Raw genomic sequence first — 24,033 nt, 5'->3', positions numbered from 1 at the left:
GTAATAAAAGCAAAACTTGTTAGCACTGATGAAGGGAACAAATGGTTCCCGAAATATCGGTATTTGCAAGAATAAATATCCACACCAACGAAAAAGAAACAACAAGTTTTTATTACTTCAACCTCCCCATCGTCAGAGAGCTAGCCTGGAACCGTTTGTCACATTACTTCGGGCTAGTGCCCGAACTCTCTCGCTCTGCGGACCTTCAAATCAGGAAATTCCTTTCACCAACGGGAGGGGAGAGGAGGAAGGGAACTGTCAATTCAAGGAACCCCCTGCCATCCGGCTCCTCCCCCGGCCGAGCTCTATCTTCTTAGCAACGAGAAGGGCCCGAACGTAATGGGCAACACGGTTCCACCTGTCAGCAGTCCTCATCATCTCTTCGACAATGCTGTCTGGAGAGAGATCCCCTGTGTTTAAATAGAGCTGCTGACGAACCCCATCCCACCTTCCACAAGAAAAAAAAGTGTGTTGGGCGTCGTCCACAACTCCATTGCAAAACACACAATCCGGAGAACGCGCCTTTCCAATCGTGTGCAGGTAAGATTGAAAATTTCCATGCCCACTTAAAAATTGGGTAAGGAAATAGTCAGTCTTACCATGCTTCCGATTCAGCCACGCACCTAAGTTGCCGATGGACCGCGCAGTCCATCTGCCTCTAGTTTCATTTTGCCAAGAGAGCTGCCACTCGTCTAGAGTGTGTTGCCGTTCTTCGCGAGCAACCACCTCCCTTGCGCTTGTATATGGCCTGACGCTCCGTAGCAAGCAGGGCAACGGGGATCACTCCCGCGATCACCATCACGGCCAGTTCAGAGACAGTTCTGTACGCAGACGCCACCGGTAAAGCTCCCCGTCTCTGTACTTGCGCGAGGCGTTTACGATATACCTCCTTGTTAACAGCGCCAGGCTATACCTCTCTCGTAGAGCAGGACAGACTGCGTTGAATTCGTCAGGAGACGTCGCCTACTAGACGTAGGACTCCCAATGTTTGCCATTAGCCTACTTAACGCCGAAACTCCAGCCGCAGCCTTGTTCGCTGCTGCTTGGATTTGCTCAGAAAAACTCATCTTTGAGTCAAGAGTCAACCCGAGGTACTTTACCGCTGATTTTGACTCGATTATCGACTCGCCGAACGATATGGGATGCAGGGTCGGAATTCTCTTTTTAGTCAGGATGACTACTTCGGTTTTTTCCAGTGTAAGGTTGGAACCACAGTTAGATACTAGACAGCTACCTCACTCCCCCTTGCCCTCCAATGGGGAAATCAGTGCGAGTATACACGATTTCAAATTGTTTTGCCCTTGTGCATGAGCGAGATGTACCGAAAACCCGATAAGCTGTGTTTGACATACCGCCCGGACTTGCCAATGTATTCGTGAGATTGGCAAGTTTTGCCTATGTATAAGTGAATACGTGAAATAACTTTTTGCTATATGGGTGAGCGCGCCGTAGTACCGGAATAGCAAAAGCTCACCGATCTCTCTCTTACCAACACGATTTGACGAAGATTATGCCTTTTCCTTGTTTAGCGTCTCTGATGTGTACAGATAAGCTTCTGCAAGCACATTTGCAAGTGGGGTCATTTTTGTAAGGGTACTGCCTTTAGTAGATCTACTGTGGTTGGAACCATGAGTAGTCATCCATCCGCTTACCCGTCGCGTCAATATGCCGAAGTCTGCTTTGCGCCTGTTCGACAGTGCGTCCAGCAACAAGCGCTGCGACATCATCTGTATAGCCGACCAGGCGCGACTCTTCTGGCATGTCGAGTTTAAGCAGACTGTCATAGGTAGCGTTCCAGAGGTCCGGCCCTAGGATGGATCCCTATACTACCCCCGGCGCGACCTCCATCGACCTTTGACCCTCTAGTGTTTCATAGAGCAGGGAGCGCAACTGTACTTTAGCCTGGAACTTGGTTGATCGTCTTATTATTACCACGCACATGCGCGCACGTACCCTTTGTACTTTAGCCCTTATGCAACTGTTCAATCGGGGAAAGCGGTACTACCTGCAGGGTTCTTTTACGGGAACGTATGAGTTTGCGGATTTGATCTCATTTTTCTGTTTTCTTGCATTTGGCAGCGCATCCCCTCAGTTTACCTTTGCGCAATGTAGGGTTTCCACTGTTTTGTCTCTAAAGGATAGGGTACAATACGACAATGGAAACTGATTCTTTTGTACGCCAAATATCGCATGCGATGTTGTCCGGTATTGTACTTTCTTTACATTCGTCGAATGCTTTGACAGGTACGAAGGCGACGGTCGGGTCTTGTGACGTTTTGCCCGTAATAGTGGTCGCAATTGGTGTTTTTTCTACGCACGTACGAATTGTGGAAGAAGTGCTTAGTGATTTCGGTGTTTTCGTTGTAAACTTTGGCAATGGCATCGTTTTTTAACGTAGGCTCCTTGGGTGGGAACCCATTCTCGACTCCAGTTGGACAACGGATTGGTAATTTAATTAGGAAGCCGACGTAGCCGTCCTGCCCCGCCGCGGGGTTGAACAAATAAGTCGCTTATTTACAAAAATCATATGTTATGGATTTTTCGCTTTTCGGGTTCTTGTTTTTCTTACTACTTCGCTTATTATTAGTTTGGTGACTCTTTCTTATCAGGTTTTGTTAGGAAATCAGAATTTCAATCGGCGGCTTGGCAACTGATGCCGAATATCTTATTTGGTCCGATTAGATGCAGTCTAACAAGCATGAGTAATGATCCGAGATGTTGATATGAATGCTGTAAATGGAGTGTAGTGACTACACAATTGGGACGCGGACAAGTTTCTTCTGTTTAGTGTTCTCACTTTAAATATTTTATGATGCTTTCGGAACTCTTACATTCTACTTCTGGTCACGGTCTGATTCATGGCAGTCTTGTCTGTGCAGACGAATACTTCGATTCGCCAGCTAATGATTCCATATAAGTCAACTTTATGAGTGCCTGCCCTCGATAGGATTTAATTGTCAACTGATTACTTTGTTCACTACGAGGAATATAGTAGCTCTCTTTTTTGTGAATCACTCAACGTTAAAATATTGAAAGCTGCGTTGCATTTGGCATTCACAAGACTCGCGAGCCACGCTAAGTGCTCCGTTTGAGGTTTGCGTTTAATGGGGTCATCCCGTGTGCCGGATCCGAGGAATCGAATTTTTTTGCATCTATATATGGTGCAGAATATATGGGCAAAGTAATTTGTTGATATTCGAAGTCGTTCGGAAATTAAGGTGTTAAATAGGTAAAATGTCGCATGTCAGGTTTAAATTGATCGCCGTAATAAAGCGCATATTTATCGGTCCGAATGACTTCGCTAAAATGATAAAAATGGAAGCCAAGGCTTTACATGTGTTTCTTCAAGAAACCTAAAGTTTGTGGACTAGGAGTAGCATCGCATTCTACTTTTCAAATGCGTTTGTCTTGAAATTGTAAGTTGAAAATCTGCTGCCACCATAGGCCAAAATCTTCAGAACAAACTACGGTCCGCAAACTAGAATAATTGTGATTCATTCGGTAGTTTTTTTTATTCATTAAAGAAGCCTCGAAAAACACCAAAATTTACAAAGAAAAGTTTAACAAAGCACCAACAATTTAGCTTTCAATATTTTTTAATAATCCTAGTTTGCGCACTGTGGATAAGTCCGCACGTTAAAGTGCCGTTTACATTATTTCTTTAAGATGACCCCAGCGCCCTCTAACGTGGTGGCGGAAAAACACCTTTTTTGGAGATGTGTCTATAAATTGCTCTGTATTTCAATAATGAACTATGGTATCGGGCTGGAAAAATTATTACTCCTGATCAAGATATTAGTAAATATATAGTGAAAATTCATATTTGCTCCTTTATCCAGCTCTTCACAAAAAAAAACGGCCTTCACACGGGATGACCCCCTTAACTCCGATCGTTGTCAGTTTTCGATCGCCTTCCCGTTGTGAGTTCAAAACGACGAAATGTCAAATTAGCTGAGGAATAAAGATAATATTCCTGTAAATCACATTGCATACAATTACATAAAGTATTTCCTAAATAATTGCCTTCTCAAAAATCCGTTTTGACAGTTAAACGCTCAGAAGCCGAACGGAATGACATCCAGCTGAATGTATAGAATTATTGTAGATGAAATTGAGACGTTTTTACGAGGTCTTCACTAAGATCCTCATCTACTTCACTGTGCACTTTAGCGGGCAAACGCATTTTAAGAGTATCTCATACCAATTATGATTATGATGAGTCTGTAGATGACATCGCAATTATATGCCTCTCGACTGGACATTCGCGGGAAATCTAGACGATACGAACGAAATTGTTTATTGCGGGCCTTAGCAGCAGTGGGTAACAAAGCTTTTCAATCAGAATGGGACCGTGAAGTGATATTTTATGGAGAGCAGACGTCATTGGATGCAAAGGATATAGTTCCACATAGAATTTACTTGTGTCTGAACATCCATGTGGCCCAATAATATAGCTTCTAAAATTACCTTTAGGCGGTATACTAGGCTATTATTATTATTATAAAAAATCTTCTGCCCGTATTATCGTCATTGGTGTTACCGAAACCTGCTTTAGAAATATCCACTATGAGCCCCAATTGTGTTCTAAATGTCTCTTGTATCTCCAATTTGTTTTGTTGCACTGTTTATTTTTCCTTTTTTTATGCAAGATAAAGCAGACCTTCAAGCAATCTTATCCTTGCATGCTATATAGACAGCCCAAAATTCAAAGACTTCATTTGAGTGACAGATTGTTGAACTTTACTTGTTCATCCACAGATGAAGCATTTCATTGTTGATTTGGTGAAAGCTGCAGCATTGCACAACTTCGGCTTTTTCGAGTGCAAGGCTGAAGCCGTGAGTAGCAGGATCTCCCTGTTCTGAACCCGAACTGCCGTGGGAATAAGTCCCCGGCAGCGCGGATCACTTCAGCGAGCCTACTGATGAGCTTCTCGAGCACTTTCCCGGCTGTGTCAAGCATACACAGCGGTCGGTATGCAGACGGGAGCTCCGGGTCTCCTTTTACCCTTACTGATCAGCGCAAGTCTGGCCACTTTCCAACGACAAAGAAAACTGCTCTCCTTCAAGCTAGCGTTGAACGCCTCAATCAGCAATTCTGGCCGTTGGCGGAACACCAGTTTCTAAACTTCCGTCGGGATGCCATCAGGACCTTGTGCCTTCTTGTTTTTCATAGTGAGAACCGCTTCTTCGAGCTCTCGCATTGTTAAAAGGGGGCAATCTTCGACGCTTTCTGCGCTATTGACATCAACCTGTACAGGACGTCTGGGAAACAATGCTCGCACAATGCGGTCCATCTGGTCGGTACTTAGGCTCTGCTCTTATTTATAGTGCTGCGGAGACTCCTTTTTGCTGATCTACTTTGTGCCTTCATGGCACATGCCTCCTCGTTGGTGTGAATACGTTGTGCCAAACGACGGAGCTCATCGGCAATTTCTGCCGTCCACCAGTACATAGAAGGCTTGTCGTGGTTGGGGCCACTACGGGGCATGGAAGTTTCACACGCCGATCAGGTTCATCACTGAATTTACGACGGTGTCAGCTGTGACACTACCACCCCCACGGAGCGCCCTCCAGCGCGGCCCTATCTGCTCCAAGAGCTTCGATGAACTTCCCGATGTTCACCGTCGTGACATTCCACAGGCAGGGGGAACGTCGCGTTGGTGCTCGCCAGCAAGTAGTGTCAACCACTTCAAACGCGATGTATTTGTGATCACTGGCCGGACTCGCCACCCGTCCACCGATGATGCCAGAGATTCTGACGCAACAGTGATGTCAGGAATGCTTCCTTCACAGCCTGGGCGCCGAAACGTTGGCGTGGATCTGAGGTTGAAAAATACGAGCCCGGTTCTCATCGCCATTTCTAGAATCCGTTTCATTCTGGAGTCTGACAGAGGCATGCCCCATTCAAGGGCCCTGTTATTAAAATCACCGCCTACCAGGATTCGTCCCTCCGTGCTCGAAACGGTGTCCTCCTGATCGTCATGTCGGCGCCGAAAGTCCGGCATCGTCTCGTCCGGCGTCAGGTAAACGCAATAAAATATTATCCCTAAACACTGGGTCCAGAAAAACCCCTCGACCTTCTGCAACAACACGAAGTCGAACCTCGTTCCGAACCCAGATGGCAGCGGTGTCCGATAAGTGTAATTTGTAAAATGCAAATCATGTCATTTGCACCTTGGAGTCTTGGCACGGCTAATATTGTTAAACCAATGATGTGGCGTTTTTTGCTTTCTTGGCGTATTTTTGAGTAAGCGGGCGCACTGTGGCACTCACGCTACGCTATCTTACGTAAAGTGGCTGGCCAGTCAATTCGTCGATATCCAAACGTTGAAGTGCCGGGCTCAGGGTTTCCAATCAGGCGGTGGACTTTTTGATCGGCGTGGATGAGGGGTCGGTGATCTGTGAAGTCTATGAAGGATCGGCCTTCCAGAAATCGTTGGAAATGCTTGACATCAGAAGACATCGAGCAGCTCTCTGTCATAGGCGCTGCATCGTCTCTTTCTGTCGTCAGTTTCCTGGAAAACAGTCCCAGAGGGCGCTAGGTCCTGCGAACTCTTGGACGCGTTCGAGAGAAGAATCCTCCGAAGAATTTTTGGCCACTTACATGAGGATGAACGATTCTGTAGCCTACATAACGACGAAATCTATGAGCGATACCATGACCGTCCGGTTGTGGATAAAATCCGGCTCAATAGGTTACGGTGGGTGGGTCACTTAATCCGTATGGATGAGGATAATCCAGCCCGGAAAGTATATAAGGGCAATATCTATGGTAGAAAAAGAAGACGAGGCAGACCCTGCCTAAGATAGAGCGATGGCGTAGGTCAGGACGCTAGTCAGCTTTTAGGGATATCGAATTGGTGGACCTCAGCTTCAGTTATGTCAGGCCTGGTAATGTCGGGGAGGCCCTTACATAAACGCGTAAGGTGTAGGAGCGACACTGCTTCTAAATTGCGATGGCTAGGTTCGCTCCAAACATTTCTCCAGAAGTCTTCTGCCTGATCCAGATCGAGGTTACTTTCACGACTTGAGTTGGTGAGATTTCTATAAAATCTCCGTTCTGGGAGAATAAGGTATTATTTGCCCTGAAAGTTCTTTTGATACCTACGGATGCAATTGGAACATAACACACGTTTCTGCTTCAGCACATCGAGGATTTCTTCGATTGTCACATCATTGGAGAGATGGTAGTTCCCAATAATGTTCGCAACGGATTTGTGCGCTATTGGTGATGGATTTCCAAGAAGTGCTTGCGTGACACGGCCAATCTCCTTTCTCAACCTTTCGACTCTTTTATTGAGCCGAAATACGCAGAATGGTGGGGTCCTCCGGCGCACACCCCTGTTATTCGCTCTAAGATGTTGATTATGGAGACGAATAACCGTGTCAGCTGCAACATAGACCAGGCTGTGAACCTCTGTAGCAGTCATCTCGCTAGCCAAAAGATCAGCCCAAATTCTGTCAATGGCAGCAATGATGTTAGTAGTTGCCGAAGTAACCTTTAGTTTTGGGATCTTTGGCCTATTTCAGCTCACAAAAACTGTTCCGCTCGAAACGTCTCACCATAGGATCAAAGCTCTACTGTACAAGACTATGATCTTGCCAGTCCTCATGTATTCCTCGAAAACTTGGGTTCTTAGCAAGAAAAATTGCGAACTCTTGGCAGCGTTCGAGAGAAGAATCCTCCGAAGAATTTTTGGCCCCCTACATGAGGATGGACGATTCACAATACACAATGACGAAATCTATGAGCGATAGCATGACCGTCCGGTTGTGGATAAAATCCGGCTCATTAGGTTACGGTGGGCGGGTCACTTAATCCCTATGGATGAGGATGATCCAGCCCGGAAAGTTTATAAGGGAAATATATATGGTAGAAAAAGAAGACGAGGCAGACCCTGCCTAAGATGGATCGATGGCGTAGGCCAGGGCGCCAGACAGCTTTTAGGGATATCGAATTGGTGGACCTCGGCGCCAAACCGGGGTGTCTGGAGTTCCTTATTAAGGCAGGACTAGACCGGATACCGGTTGTTGCGCCGTTGATGATGATGGTCATTTTTGGCCTAGCGTCTGGGAGAATCTCTGCATATTCTGTGAATGCGACCTGTAATGCGGTCGAAGCCTCATTATAAATTGGGTCGACATCCCCAGTTACTAAGCTTCTGCTGACTACTGGGTTTATGGAATGCCTTATAGGTGGAACACTTGTGTTGCTCCTTTGATTAGTCCGGTAAGTTGATGATTCCAGACCGAGCTCAAATGAAACCTGTTTGAAGATTGGTGGTTGACGGCATAACCGCCAAAACATCCAAGGGCGAAGAGCCGCTCTGGTGTTGTTGAGCGAATCTTAACCGTGTTGTGTACTGTCTTCGTGCAACTGGGGTCCCATTGAAATTGTTTAAAATGTCCCTAATTTTGTACCCACGAGTATTGGGGCGGCAGTCAAGTGAACCCTTCAACAGAGTCCCAATGTTGCAATGCCCCATGGTTACCTTCAAAGGTAGGGAATGTATTTGGAGGGGAGGACACCGTGTCCCGTAAGGAACTGCGTTAGGTGGTAATTCCACTCTCCATGCTTCTGCTCGACCCATCTCCCAGTACACGGGATCAGATCCCGCAACGGTACGTCGTCGGACTACCAACTAATTACCTGCCCATCCTCAGATCTTAGCCTGGGATCGTTTGTCACACTGCGGAGCCTTCAAATCACGGAATTCCTTTCACCAACGGGAGGGTAGAGGAGGAAAGGAACTGTCAGTTCAAGGAATCCTCTGCCATCCGGTTCCTCCACCGGTCGAGCTTTATTTCTTTTGCAACGAGAAGGACCCGAACGTAATGCGCAACACGACTCCACCTGTCAGCGCCCCTCAGCATCTGTGCTTAAATAGAGCTGCTCACGAATCCCATCCCGGCTTCCACATGAAAGAAGAGTGTAATTGGCGTCGTCCGCAACTCCATTGCAAAATATACAATCCCGAGATCGTGCTTTTTCAATCTTGTGCAGGTAAGACTGAGAACCACCATGCCCACTTAAGAACTGGATAAGGAAGTAGTTAGTCACACAATGCTTCCGATTCAGCCACGCACCTAAGTTGGCAATGAGCACTCATCTAGTGTGCGTTGCCGTTCTTCACGAGCAACCACCTCACTTGCGCTTGTATATGGCTTGACGCTTCTTAGCAAGCCGGGCAACGGAAATCACTCGCGCCATCACCATAAGGGCCGGTTCAGAGACAGTGCGGTACGCAGACGCCGCGATATACCTCCTTATCAAGTGCGTCAGCCCATACCTCTGCACCGTAGAGCAGGACAGACTGCGTTAAACTAATCATCGCTTGCAAGACGTAAAACTCCCAATATTTGCCTTAGCGCCAAAATTCGAGCTTCAGCCTTATTTGATGCTATTTTGATTTGCTCAAAAAAGCTCATCTTTGAATCAAGAGTCAGCCTGAGGTACTTTACCGGTGGTTTTTACTCGATTATCGACTCGCCAATCGATATAGGACGCAGGGTCGGAATTATCTATTTAGTCAGGATGACTACTTCCAGTTTTTTAGTACAAGGTTGAAACCACGAGGAGTCATCCATTCGCTTATCCGTCGCATCAATATGCCGAGTCTGCTGTGCGCCTGTTCGGCAGGGCGTCCGGCAACAAGCGCCGCAACTTCATCTGCATAACCGACCAGGCACGACTCTTCTGGCATGTCGAGTTTAAGTAGACTATCATAAGTAGCGTTCCAGAGGTCCGGCCCTAGGCCGCATCCCTGTGCAACCCGCGATGTGACCACAATCTTCCTCTGACATCAGTGGTTCCTTAGATAGTTCCTCAATATCCGTAAGAGATAGTTCGGCACGTGGAAAGTATTGTCTAGTGTGCGTAGAATGTCTTTTCATCTTACGGAATTAAAGGCGTTTCTGAAGTCAAGCGTTACGAGGAGCACCACCCGACGAGTTCGGCGGTTATGTGCCTCCGCTCGCCGAACGGCATCCACGACTTGCGTGACAGCATCAACTGTGGATTTCCCTGCTCTAAAATCTCCGGCAGCGCGTATCGCTTCAGCGAGCCTACTTCTGACGAGCTTTTCGAGCGCTTTTTCAGCGCTTTTCCAGCAGTGTCAAGCATACAAAGTGGGCGATATGAAGACGGCAACTCAGGGTCGCCTTTCCCTTTGCTGAGCAGCGCAACCGCAACGTCACCTTCCAATGAGAAGGGAAAATGCCCTCTTTCAAGCAAACGGTGAATGCGCCGAGCAGTAGGACTGGCCGATGTTGGAATACCAGTTTGTATATCTTTGCTGGAATACCATCGGGGTCCTAGTGCCTCCTCGGTGCTCTCTCCGTCGACGCCATCAGCCCGTACGGGGTGCGCAGGGAATAGTATCATGCGGTCCATCTTCTTGGCTTCAAGTGGATAGGGTTTTCGTAAAGAACGAATTTTTCGGATTACAAGTTTATAATCGAGTCCCCACGGGTCTCCATTCACCTCATTAACCAGATCCTGCCAGCAGCGAGCTTTGCTCCTGTTAGCTGCGCTGCGGCGTCTTCTTTTGGCTGATTTGTACTCCGTTATTATGGTATATGCCTCCTCCCGGTCGTTGTGTTAAGCGGCGAAGTCTGTGACACTCCTTCCGTGAGTCCGGAACTCTGCAATTTTTGCCATCCACCAATATACGTCGCGATGCTCTTCTGGGCAGCTTCATAACTGATCTTACAACAGTGTTAGCTGCAGCGCCACCATCCCCTGGAGTACCCTCCAGCGCGATCATATCTGTTCCAATAGTTTCGACAATCCTCTCAGTGTTCACCTGGGCAACGTGCCATGCACAGAAAGAGTGCCTTGGGTGCGCACACCGAGAGTTTGTATCCACCATTTCGAAGGCAATGTATTGATGGTTGCTTGGAGAAGTCTTCCAGAACTCGCCACCTGTCCACCAGCGACACAAGTGACTCCGCCGCGAAGGTTATATCTGGAATGCTTCCTTCGTAGCCTGGGCGTCGGAACGTTGGGATGGATCCCCTATTTAAAACTACCAGTCCTGCTCTCGCCGCCATTTCGAGAATTCGTGTCCATCTGGAGTCTGAGTGAGACATGCTCCATTCAAGTGCCCTGGCATTGAAGTCATCCCAACCATGATCCGCATATCAATGCTCAAGATAGCGTCCTCCAAAGCATCAAGCCTGCGTCGAAAGTCCGGCATTGTCTCATTGAAAAACATCCCTAAACACCGAACCCAGACAAACCCTAAGGAGGGTGCCGTTGTGAATCTATATGGCAGCGGTATCTGATGTCAGGGTGTCATTAAACTGGGTTCTTGTTTCGGTACTGCTCACTGAGGAGCATTAAACCAGCTCTGGCCTCGGCAGTGAACTGAGCTAGCAACTCCTGAGCGGTTGCACTTCGGTGCATATTGCAAAGCTTTCTCTCCCAGAAACAGCTTAACTGCTTCACAGAACGTAACTTTATTTCTTGTCTTCGGGTGATAGGATCCCACCACCTTTCGTTTTTCGAATAGAAGACACTTCTGCTCCACTATCTTTAGGCTTGATCCTGTAACGGATTTCACTGAGGATCTCCAGAAAAGTCTTGCCTTCCGTCGGCTTAATAAGCAGAGCTGGTAGTCTAATCCTCCTTTGTCTCCCCACCTTTTCTTTTGGTGCTCCGTCCTTTGTGTCCGCCTTAATTTTAAGCAGAGGTTTTTCTGGTAACGCGGCATGTTGTTGTTTCTTGTTCCTCTTTACCTTCTTTTCCGCCGAAGACAGACACGTGTATATATGTTTTCGTGCTCATTAAGTTTGTGGGTAGTGCCCAATAGAATAGACATGTCTGTACGTTAGTACGGGTGGTATTTACTTTAAGTATATGTATATATGTGTGTCCGGATAGCTGCGTGGTTAGAACACAAGGCTGTCATACGGAAGGTCGCGGTTCGAATCTCACTGGTGGCAGTGAGATTTGTATCGTGATTTGAAGTCGGCTACCAGTCGACTCAGCTGTGAATGAGTACCTGAATCAAATCAGGGTAATAATCTCGGGCAAGCGCAATGCTGACCACATTGCCTTCTACAGTGTACTGTAGTGTACAGTTACGGTCTTGCTTGAAGTGCTCTAACACACTTCAGTATTCAGTATGGATTGTTGCGCCAACGATTATTATTATATGTATATATGCTTTTGTGCAAGGAGTAAAGTGGAAAATGTGTGCTAGATCAATTTGGATGGACAACGTTCATTTGTTTGGGATTAGCACATTATTTATATCTTTGATATGTATCTACATATGTATATCTGCAGTTTAACAATTAATGAAGGACACTTTTTGCATTTTTAGTTATGAATGAATGTAAAACAGTGCATAGAGAGTTAAGATAAGATTAATCATCATCATTAACGGCGCAACCACCGGTATCCGGACCAAAACTGCCTTAATAGGGAACTCCAGACATCCCGATTTTGCGCCGCGGTCCATCGTTTCATCTCAGGCAGGGTCTGTCGTGGCGTACGCCATCGTTCTATCTCAGACAGAGGCAGACCGCCTCGTCTTCTTTTTCTACCATAGATATTGCCCTTACAGAATTTCTGGGCTAGATCATCCTCATCCATACAGATTAGGTGATCCGCTCATCGCAACCTGTAGAGCCGGATTTTATCCACAGCCAAACGGCTTCTTGCTAAGAAGTCTCCAAGGAATATATGAGATTGATAGACCAGTAGCTTACTAGTAGTAGCTTTGTACTGATGAAGGGAGTAAGTTGCTTCCGAAATATATATACATAATAAAATAAAATTGTAGTTTGGAGTAAGCTACTGATCTATCAATTTTAGACTTAACTACAAACAGAAGGCAATATCTAACATTTTAGAATATATGAGAACTGGCAAGATCAAAGTCTTGTACAATAGGAGCTTTGACCCTATGGTGGGATGTTTAGAGCGAAATAATTTTTGTAAGCTGTTGGCTGCCAGTAACCGTGCACGGATTTTACCGTTGTAGCTGTTATTGATTTTGATTTTCGACCCTAGATAGGAGAAGTTATCAACGTTTTCGAAGTTGTATTCTCCTATCTTTATTTTTCCCGTTTGGCCAGTGTGGTTTGATGTTGTCAGTTGGTTGGTTTTCGGTGCTGACGTTGCCACCATATACTTTGTCTTGCCTTCATTGATTTGCAGCCCAAGATCTCGCGCCGCCTGCCCGATCTGGATGAAGGCAGTTTGTACGTCTCTGATCATTCTTCCCATGATGTCGATATCGTCAACATAGGCCAGTAGTTGGGTGGACTTAAAGAGGATAGTACACCTCGCATTTACCTCAGCATCACGGATCACTTTTTCTAGAGCCAGGTTAAAGAGGACGCATGATAGGGCATCCCCTTGTCTTAGACAGTTGTTGATGTCGAATGGTCTCGAGAGTGATCCTGCTGCTTTTATCTGGCCTCGCAGATTGGTCAGGGTCAACCTAGTCATTCTTATTAATTTCGTCGGGATACCGAATTCTCTCATGGCCGTGTACAAATTTACCTTAATTATGCTGTCATAGGCGGCTTTAAAGTCGATGAAAAGATTGTGCACCTGATGTCCATATTCTAACAGTTTTTCCATCGCCTTCCGCAGAGAGGAAATCTGATCTGTAGTGAAGCCTCTTTGGAATGGGGTAATGATGTTCGGGTGTATGGGGCTATCCAACCTAGCAATATAGCAGAGAATATCTTATAGATATTGCTCAGCAACGTGATACCTCTATAATTGCTGCACTGCTTGATATCTCCCTTTTTATGTATGAGACAGATAATGCATCGTTGCCAGTCGTTAGGCATTGATTCGCTATTCCACACCTTGAGCAAAAGTTAATGAACCACTTGGTGTAATTTGTCACCTCCATATTTAACCAATTCGGTTGTAATTCCATCGGCTCCTGCGACTTATGATTTTTAAGCCGGTAGATAGCATGGACTGTTTCTTCTATACTTGGTGGTGGTTCCAATATGCTTATTCTGTCGGAAATCAGATTTTCCTCTTTGTTTCCGCAGGATGAGCATCGAGGTGTGTAAGACTTTATCCTGTTGACTTGTTGGTAAAACTTCCGCGCCTGGTGTGGTTGCTACCTGTACTTTCCGAGTTCACAGACCTGTTGGTTCTCCCTAGCTTCCCTTTTCCGTCTGTAAAGTCGTTTCTCCGCTCGCCGGAGTTCGTGATAAGTCTCCGCGCGTATCCGCCTCCTTTGAGAATGCAACATTACTCGGTATGCAGCATTCCTCATTCATTTCCTTCATTTCCTCCTCATAGGTGTTGCGGAGGGCTGTGCTGTGGATGGCTTCGGTGTTAACTCTCACCTGATTTTCAGAGGGGATTCTGTGTGGTGTTGCCATTCGAGCTTGGAGCACCTGCCAACGAGATAGTGATCCGAGTCTATATTGGCCCCCCTATATATTCTGACATTCATCAAGGCTGACAGGTGGCGCGTTCGATCAGCACGTGGTCAATTTGGTTGAAAGTGGTCCCGTCTGAAGAGGACCACGTTTGTTTGCAAACCGCTTTCCGCACAAACTAGGTATTTCCAACAACCATTTCGTGTGACACTGCTAATTGAATAATCCGCAGTCCGTTATCATTTGTATTTTGATGTAAGCTATGGGAGCCAACGTATCGCCTGAACACGCGCTTCGTCCCTACTTGGCTGTTAAAATCACCAAGTATGATTTTGATATTATACCTGGGACAGGCTTCGAGGGTTCGTTCTACTGCCTCATAGACTCTGCAGTCTCCTCTGTAGGGGCGTGAACATTAATGAGACTTATATTTCTAAATTTGTCTCGCAAGCGCAGAGTGCATAGCCGTTCGCTTATGTTTTCAAAGCCAATAACAGTAGGTTCCATTTTTTGGCTGACTAAAAAACCTACTCCGAGCACATATGTATGTTGTATTGGCTCTTCTCCAGGAAACTGTTCCCTGTTCAACGCATCCCCTGCAACACTGTTACATCAGCCCTACATTGGAACAGAGTATCGGCTAGCTGCTTGGCAGCTCCATCTCTGTACAGGGAGAGAAAATGCGCAAATTGTTATTTCGTTGTCGTTGCTGGGTTCGTCGTTGTGTAGTCAATCCAGTCCGAAACTCCTTTTGTGGTTTCGTAACAGGTTGTTTTTTTTAATGCACTCCTAGTGTGAAACGTATGAAATTCACTATTCGCAATACAGTGCTTTCCAGATCAAATTATTTCTCTTAATTGCTCTTTAAAAATAAAGGCAATTGAATTTTTAACTAGATAGGTATGGAACTGTCATGCACTCATCGTTGCTCACATATGAAAACACAAAATATTTTATACCTGAAGCGTTTAGCTTCCGGTTTCCCGATTTGTTTCTTTTTAGATTAGTTTCACGATTTCCCTCGGGCATAGGCCTAGCCAACAGTGGATCATTGTATAGACAATACCTTCTAGTTTAACGATTTTTTTTTGTTTGGGGGGGGGGGACTTCTATTGGAGGCTCCGGAGATCGCCGATAGTTTGCTGTAGTTTTCTAAAAATTAGTTTTTTTAAACAAACTCACTAGTTGAGTTGCTGAAAACGCCATATAGCGTATCACTGTTTTGGTCTGCTTTCTGGTTGTTTCCTATAAAATCCATATTGGAATAGTTGTGCTGTTTTGGGACGGAGATAATGTTATGTTTATGTGGCCAGAAGTTGCCAGAAGTCGTCGTTCTCGTCTCATCGCCCATCTTTGGCGGGTGTGAAATGGTAGAGAACTTCATTAGCCTGCTCATACATATAACAAGTCGCGAAACCGGAAGCTAGACGCTTTAGGTATGAAAGGTTTTGTGTATTTCTTTTATAAAGAAATTTCAGTGGGCATTTGACCCATTAGCATGCAGCACGTAAAATATGCATATATTATGTGAAAATTTCCACTTTCAAGTGACATTGGCATTCATATTCTTGAATTTGCAGGAACGCGACAGTTTTAATCTAGTATACATTTGTTAGTAATAGTGCGATTTTCACCAAATTTGGCAGGATCATGCTCTATGCTGTAGCCTATATTGCTGCAAAATTTTGTAATTCTAGGGTGAACTTAAGGAGGGTTTTCCTGTCAATTACTAAAAACTATAGTAATGTACTATTATTAACTTTATTTGAACAGGTATCGGTATGGAGGGTATTTCGGAGTTTAGGCACCATACAGTGGCAGCACCCTGATTTTTTTCAGATTTTTCGGTTTGGTAATTTCTGAAAATAGGTTCGTTAAAAAAATGATCACTTTCAACCCCCCGGACTCCCCACATTTTCAAAAAATGTCAAAACTAAGACCGGTTTCGAAAAGTACTAACCGAGACCTTTAATTTGATACCCCACATGACTATACTTGATGAAAAAAAAATTTACACCCCGACGTAAAATGATGTAACTCACTATATGCGTGAGCGTTCACAGTTCCCACCTTTCTACCAAATTTGGTGCCAATCGCTGTAACCGTCTCCGAGAAAAATGCGTGTAACGGACAGACAGACAGTAATAATATAATCGTTGGCGCAACAATCCATATTGGATCAGGGCCTTGAAGCGTGTTAGAGCGCTTCATTGAAGACCGTAACGGTACACTACAGAACACTGTAGGAGGCAATGTGGTCAGCATTGCGCTCGCCCGAGATTATTACCCTGATTTGACTCAGGTACTCATTCACAGCTGAGTCGACTGGTATCCGACGTCAAATCACGATACAAATTCCACTGCCACCAGTGAGATTTGAACCGCGACCTTCCGCACGACAGCCTTGTGCTCTAACCACTCAGCTATCCGGACACACAGTAAACCGATTTTAATAAGGTTTTGTGTTTACACAAAACCTTAAAAGCGGTCAATTTGTTTAATGACGTCACGGAAACTCAGAGATGGCATTGCGAATACCAGTGTAGTGAAAAGTAATTATAATACAATTAACAACGAATGATTGTGACTAATTTATTTATTGCAACTAACAATTGAAAATTAAATTGTTAGTTAGAAGCGCAACTAATTTTTTGATTTTTAGTCATTATTGCCTACTGCACAGAATCTAATCAGCTCGATCTCGAGCTCGGTAGATCAACTGATGGTCACCTACGTCAACAGATGTCAACACCTTTTTTACGCACATTGAAAAGACAAATATTAAATCTACTATTGATTGTGATTTGATCGATCTGATTAGATATTCATTGTCGGTTATTCGAAAAGCAATAGACCTTGTGGCAAGTCCTGTACTCGAACAACCTGCTGCCGATGATGAAGTGGTGAAAATTGGAGAAGTTTACGTTCACCGTTGCTGGCATTCAGATTACCCATCGTATTGTCAACTTTGAACTGCCTGTAATTGCTCATTAAAATATAGCGGAAATCTGCGTTAGTGCGTTGCACTGCACAATTGTAATGCTCCTAAACCGAGGCCGAAATCTCTCTGTTAGCATCAGGATTTTCAGAGTACAAAAGTATTATGGCGCAAAAGGCAATACTTTGGAGAGTCCCACCGTGTTACTTTACCTAGGCCCAAAATGCCCATCTTATATCGGCTTCGGATTAGGATTCTGGAGGTCCTCGGTACTATCGGTGAGCATGCTGACATTCCAGAACCTCCACTCCACTCAAACTCGTTTTCGGTAGCCAAAGATCAGTCAGGTGGCGCAACAACCGGTATCCGGTCTAGGCCTGCCTTAATAAGAAACTCCAGACATCCCGGTTTTGCGTCGAGGTCCACCAATTCGATATCCCTAAAAGCTGTCTATCGTCCTGACCTACGCCATCGCTCCATCTTAAGCAGGGTCTGCCTCATCTTCTTTTTCTACCATAGATATTTCCCTTATAGACTTTCCGGGCTGGATCATCCTCACTCATACGGATTAAGTGACCCGCCCACCGTAACCTATTGAGCTGGATTTTATCCATAACCTGACGGTTATGGTATCGCTCATAGATTTTGTCGTTATGTAGGCTACGGAATCGTCCATTCTCATTATACAGCGGTTAAACATGAAAACGAAGGTAAACGTCCATTAAGTGATCAGGCCGCAAATGTATATCACTGAAGAAGGGAACAAGTGAAAGCCGAGATGTCGGTATATGCGTATCAAAATAAAATAATATATTAGTGAAAGCAAAACCGTCTAATGAGGCCGATGTTTCTATTTGGGTATATTCAAAAGACAATTTGTGAATTTAATTCTGATCGCCACGCGATGTTAAGCCTACAACAGGCTCCATACTCAAACGGTGCCAACAATGCCGAGCTATACAAATCCAACTCTTTACAGGCCCAAGCAAGTATTATCACAGCAGATCCCACCTAGGCATTCAGATCACCCATCACGATCAGAGTGCCATCTTCAGGAAACCTTTTCTGGGCTACGTGCAATGTTTCATAAAATAACGTCTTTCTTTTCTACGTTAAAAGTGTTCGGTGATGCATAGCGCTACACTATTCTGGTACTCATTAATCTGAAGCGTGTTTAAAAAGAAAAATTTAAAACAATGTATTATTGTAACCAATATGGAGATCACGGAAAATACAGTTTCTAAAATATTCTGCACTGAGATCCTCATAGAAAATTCCTTTCCTTTGTTTCGATCTCCTCACCAAGCGTAGCCCTGTACTACGGCGTTGCTTATTTTAGACTCGAATGTCACAATATAATCAATATCATCTCTGAAACTAATTCCTAAGTCATAGGAACGCATCGCAACGCTGGCTTCTAAGGGATTTTTCAGAGTACAGAGAGAGCATAGTGCTCTTCGGAGTATTACAATCTTATCTGACTTTACCCCAAAATGTTGAGCCAACCTCGGTACCATTGTTAATTTACATATCTGACTGAATATGGGATGTATCTAACAATGCACACCAATGGAATAGAACCTCGCTTAATGTAAAAATATTTTTGTTATTCACTATGGAGAACCATCCGCCAAAGAAAGATGGGAGAACTTGCGAGCATCTGTAAACTCTTTCGTGATATGGTATTCTCAATTGTAATCATTTCTACTTGCGTTATTCTTTATATCCTTGACAAAGTCCTCGTTTCTTCTATGCGGTATTTCTGAAGCTATACCTCGGCATCGAAATTTAACCGCATAACACCTATACTAATCCATATTGCTACACCAGACAAATTTCTCGACGATAAAACACTGGCCAATTGGCAAATTTATAAGAATGCCAACTGGGAAGCAAAGAAAGCAGTCGCTGTCACCCGAACGGAACATTACAAACATCTTTCCGATAATATGTACCCTCGGGATGGCGAGAGAGATCTGCATCGACTTGCCAAAAGCCGTAACGAACGCACACAGGATATCGAATAATTCTGTTGTGTTGATGACAAGAAGGGTACTTTGCTTACCAACCGTCAAGCCGTAACGGTTAGATGGCGAGAATACTCTGAGTAGATTTCAACTGAAGAATTTGCATATCCTCCACTTCTACAATCATTGCTGAAGTCGAGGAAGTAATAAAACAAATGAAATCGAGGAAAGCAATAGTACCTGACGACATCGCATCTGAGTTCTGGATAGCGAATAGCTGGGACTCAACACTGGCTCAGTGAATTCTTTAATCGGGTTATTCAGGAATGTAGAACACCATCTGACTGGCAAGAAAGTACCAAAGTTCCAATATGAAAAAAGAAAGGTAGTCTAGCAGAATGTTCAAATTACCGCCCGATCCGGTTACATTCCCATACTATGAAAATTGTTGAATGCGTTCTTGACAACAGTTACAGAAGAACTTGTGCGCTAGGTTCAATTGCTCTACCACGATCCGAAAAGAGGAGTTCGAAATATGGCGGGTGTATTAAAATCGCTTCGTCCCTCTGTTGGTGTTCATCAAGGAAACGTCCTCTTCCCACTCCTCTTTGCTTTTGTAATGGACACCGTCACAGGGGACGTCCAACGTCCTGCGCCCTATACACTGCTTTATGCAGATGATGTTTTCTTAGCAAATGATCTCGAACAACTTGTCGAAAAATGGAATGATCGCCTCATGCAACACGGTCTCAGATTGAATCTAAACAAAACTGAATTTTTGACGACCAATCCCCATGAAACAGGTACAATTACTGTGAGCGGCAGTGATCTGCCCAGAACTGAGCGATTTAAATATTTCGGGTCAACGCTAGCAGCCAATGGAGAACTGCGTTATGAAATTTCTTCACGCATTAACGTAACCTGGATGAAGTGGCGTTCTTTGTGATCGACGTATCAGTGAACATCTCAAATCTAAAATTTACCGAAATTTTGTCCGTCCTGTCGCCCTCTATGGTTCCGAGTATTGGCCTACTATAAAAGACAATGAACGGCGTCTTGCGGTAATGGAGACGAAGATGTTACGTTGAACTAGTGGTGTGACACGTTTTGATCACATCTGAAATGAGGATATCCGCGATCGTAATGGGGTTTCGCCGATCGTGGAAAAATTACGAGAGAGGCGATCATCGAAGTCGATGGTAAACGACCAAAAGGCCGGTCGAAACAAAAGCGGCTTGATACGCTGGATGGGGATTTAAAAGCCTCGAGATTGCATCCGGACCAGGCATTTTATAGAGCCAAATGGCGACACCGATTACGATCGGTGCAACCTCATAACGATCGCAGATATCCTCATTTCGGATGTGATCAAAACGTGTCACACCACTAGTCCAACGCAACATCTTCGTCTCCATTACCGCAACACGCCGTTCATTGTCTTTTATAGTCGGCCAACACTCAGAACCATAGAGGGCGACAAGAAGGATGACATTGCAGAAAATTTTAGATTTGAAACGTTCGTTGATATGTCGATCACAAATCACCCGAAATCGAGAGTTACGCCGAAGAGGCGTATGTTAATTTGGTTGACCTGTGACCAAAGGGTGGAGAGATTTGAGATGTGAATCGACGTAACCTGTGCTAATTCCTTGATTTTCATTGCCACGAGAATAATTGGAAGAGTCTCTTTTGAGTGTAGGACAATTGATTCGAACTTTAAGTCTGTCGGTCGATAGATTAGTAATCACGTATTTAAAGGTTTTGTCTATGTTCTTAATAAACAGGTCCAGTGCCCTGGCAGTCAAGCCGTACAGGAATATCGGCGCGAGGAATGAATTTTACTACTATCCTTAAATACCGACGGGCCGGCCCAATCGGCGGTTTTCGAAGTTCCGAGATGTTTGTGAGTCACTTCGGGGCGATGCTTGTTGTCTGAGGGAAGATAGTAACGGTTTTTGTTCGCTGGGGCCTCGACGAAGGCCTTGAATATAATTGATTGAGGAATTTACTGGTTGTCGTCGATAATTATGTGAGGGAGTTGTCATTAATCATGTGGTTGCGGCCAGTTCCGAAAAGTACTAAACGAGCCCTTTTATTTGATACCCCACATGACCATATTCTGAAGTTTGCCGAAATCTAGTTGACTAAACGAGCAGAAGATATGTGGTTATAATTAAGGGAGTGTGAAGGTCGTTTTTAAGGCTTTGTGTGAAACAAAACCTTATTAAAATCGATTCAATGTCTGTCTGTCTGTCACACGCACCAAAAACCAAACCAAAACGGCTAAACCGATCCGAACGAAATTTGATGGACAGATGGGAGCTATGAAATCTCACGCATACAGCGAGTGGCATAAATTTAGGTGGAGTTTAAAGGGGAGCTCCATATACATGCAAAGGGGGGATTTAAAACTTTTTTTCACCGGATATAGTTGTGCAGGATATCAAATGAAAGGTCCCGATTTGTACTTTCCGAAACTGACATTAGACTCGTTTTCGGAAGCTACCCAACCTAAAAATCCGAAAAAGATCAGGGTGGTGCGCCTAAATGGAATCTAGGCCTCAAAGTATGTCCCATTCCGATATCTGCTCAAATAAATTTACTAATAGTATATTACTACTTTTTAGAAATTTACTGAAAAACCCCCTTAAATTCATCCTAGGATTTCTGAATTTTGTACCAGCATAGGGGACAATATTTATATATGTGCTAAATTTCATGGAAATTAGGCAATTAACGCCTAAGTTATAGCAGTTCAAACTTAGCAATTTCGCGCGAGTTTACTGCTTCCAAAGCCCTACAAATCAGATGCTGACGTCATAATTACCCGGAATAATTGACGTTCGCGTGGAATATTAAAGTCGCATTATGAAGAATCTATTTATCTCCAGCCCGTTTTAAGGTTTTGTTTAAAACACTTATGTGAAATCCTAATCTTCGAGAGATGTCCCATTCCGGTATCTGCTCAAATAAATTTACTAATAGTATATTATCAACTTTTAGAAATTGACTAAAAAACTTCCCTTAAGTTCATCCTAGGTGTACCAAATTTTGCACCGACATAGAGAACAGTCTCGTGCATACACATGCTAAGTTCTATGAAAATCCAACTATTAGTGTCAAAGTTATAGAAGTTCAAACTTATCAATTTCGTGCTAATTAACAGCATCCTAAGTCACACAAATAAGATGCTGACGTCATAATTAACGAGAATAATTGAAATTCGAGTGAAATATTAAAATTCTATTCAAGAAGAATCTAATTCTCCCTAGCCCTTTTTAAGGTTTTGTGTAAACACAAAACCTTATTAAAATCAGTTTACTGTCTGTCCGTCTGTTTGTCTGTCTGTCTGTCCGTCACACCCATTTTTCTCGGAGAGGGTTATCGCGATTGATACCAAATTTGGTAGAAAGGTGGGAACTGTTAACGCTCACGCATACAGTCAATTACATCCTTTTACGTCGAATTTAAGGGGGGGTCCCCATACATGCAAAAGGGGAGTGTAAAATTTTTTTCATCAAATATAGTCATGTGGGGTATCAAATTAAAAGTCTCGATTAGTACTTTTCAAAACCGATCTTAGTTTTGACATTCGTTGGAAGGGTGGGGAGCGCGGGGGGTTGAAAGTGATCACTTCTTTAAGGGGGCCATTCTCAGAAACTACCTAACCGAAAAATCTGAAAAAAATCAGGAGGCTGCCACTATATGGTGCCTGGGCTCCGAAATACCTTCCATGCCGATATCTGTTTAAATAAAGTTAATAATAGTATATTACTACAATTTTTTGTAATTGGTTAGAAACCCTCCCTAAGTTCATCCTAGTACCATGCAGTGATATAGGTTATAATATAGAGCATGATCTTACCAAGTTTGGTGGAAATCGCACAATTACTAACAAAGTTATAATACCTCAACTTTGTTGCTTCTTTGAAAATTGAAGACTATGAATGTCAATATCACCCGAAAGTGGATACTCTCACATAATATATGGATATATTACGTGCTACGTACTAAGAAATAGACAAAACCTTTCGTACCTGAAGCGTCCAGCTTCCGGTTTCCCGACTGTTTATATTTGATGTTGGTTAAATTGTTGGCATTTGCTAATAATATTAAACTCACGGTGTGAGGCGTATGAGGTTGACCATTATCAACACAGGGCTTTCCATCAAATGATTTATTTAAATCGCTTTCTAGAAAATAGAGGGCAATGGAATTTTTAGCTATATTACACGGAGCTGTCGCGCACTCCTCGCTCCTCACATCGTTTTCTTTTTGTTCAGCCATCAGTTCACAAGCGGGGTTGGCCTGTGGTGATCGGTTTCGTCATTTTATTTTATCAAATGCCTGATCAGGATGTAATCTTGAGACCTTTAAATCCCCATCCAGCATATCAAGCCACCATTGTTTTGGCCGGCTTTTTGGTTGCTTACCATTGCTTTCGATGTTCTGGCCAATACTGGTTGTTGAATTCTCGTTAGTGTGAATTACGTGACCACACCATCGAAATCGCCTCTCTTGCAGTTTTTCCACGATCGGTGCAAACCCGTTCGATCGCGGATATTCTCATTTCAGACGTAATCAAAACGTGTCACGCCACCAGTGCAATGCAACATCTTCGTCCCCATTACCGCAAGACGCCGTTCATTGACCTTTATAGTCGGCCAATACTCAGAACTATAGAGAGCGGCAGACGGACGACATTGTAGTAAATTTTAGATTTGGGACGTACGCTGATACGTCGATCACAAAGAACACCAGTTG

The 24,033-nt window shown here is 44.2% G+C and overlaps 1 protein-coding gene across 3 annotated transcripts in view; it reads left to right on the top strand.

Annotated features, from left to right (window-relative positions):
* The first annotated feature begins 2,085 nt into the window (after nt 1-2,085).
* The window catches only part of LOC119647480 (TOM1-like protein 2), a 40,906-nt gene continuing 18,958 nt past the window's right edge, over nt 2,086-24,033 (top strand). Inside the window, exon 1 of one of the 3 annotated variants that reach the window (XM_038048426.1) lies at nt 2,086-2,244. In XM_038048426.1, coding sequence (XP_037904354.1) covers nt 2,157-2,244 — 88 coding nt within the window. In that variant the 5' untranslated portion in view covers nt 2,086-2,156. The other 2 variants (XM_038048423.1, XM_038048425.1) reach the window with 2 other exon arrangements.

Source organism: Hermetia illucens, chromosome 2, assembly GCF_905115235.1.
Source record: "Hermetia illucens chromosome 2, iHerIll2.2.curated.20191125, whole genome shotgun sequence".
NCBI classification, from domain to species: Eukaryota; Metazoa; Arthropoda; class Insecta; order Diptera; family Stratiomyidae; genus Hermetia; species Hermetia illucens.
Note: the sequence above shows the minus strand (reverse complement) of the source record. Positions and strands in the feature narration are given on the sequence as shown.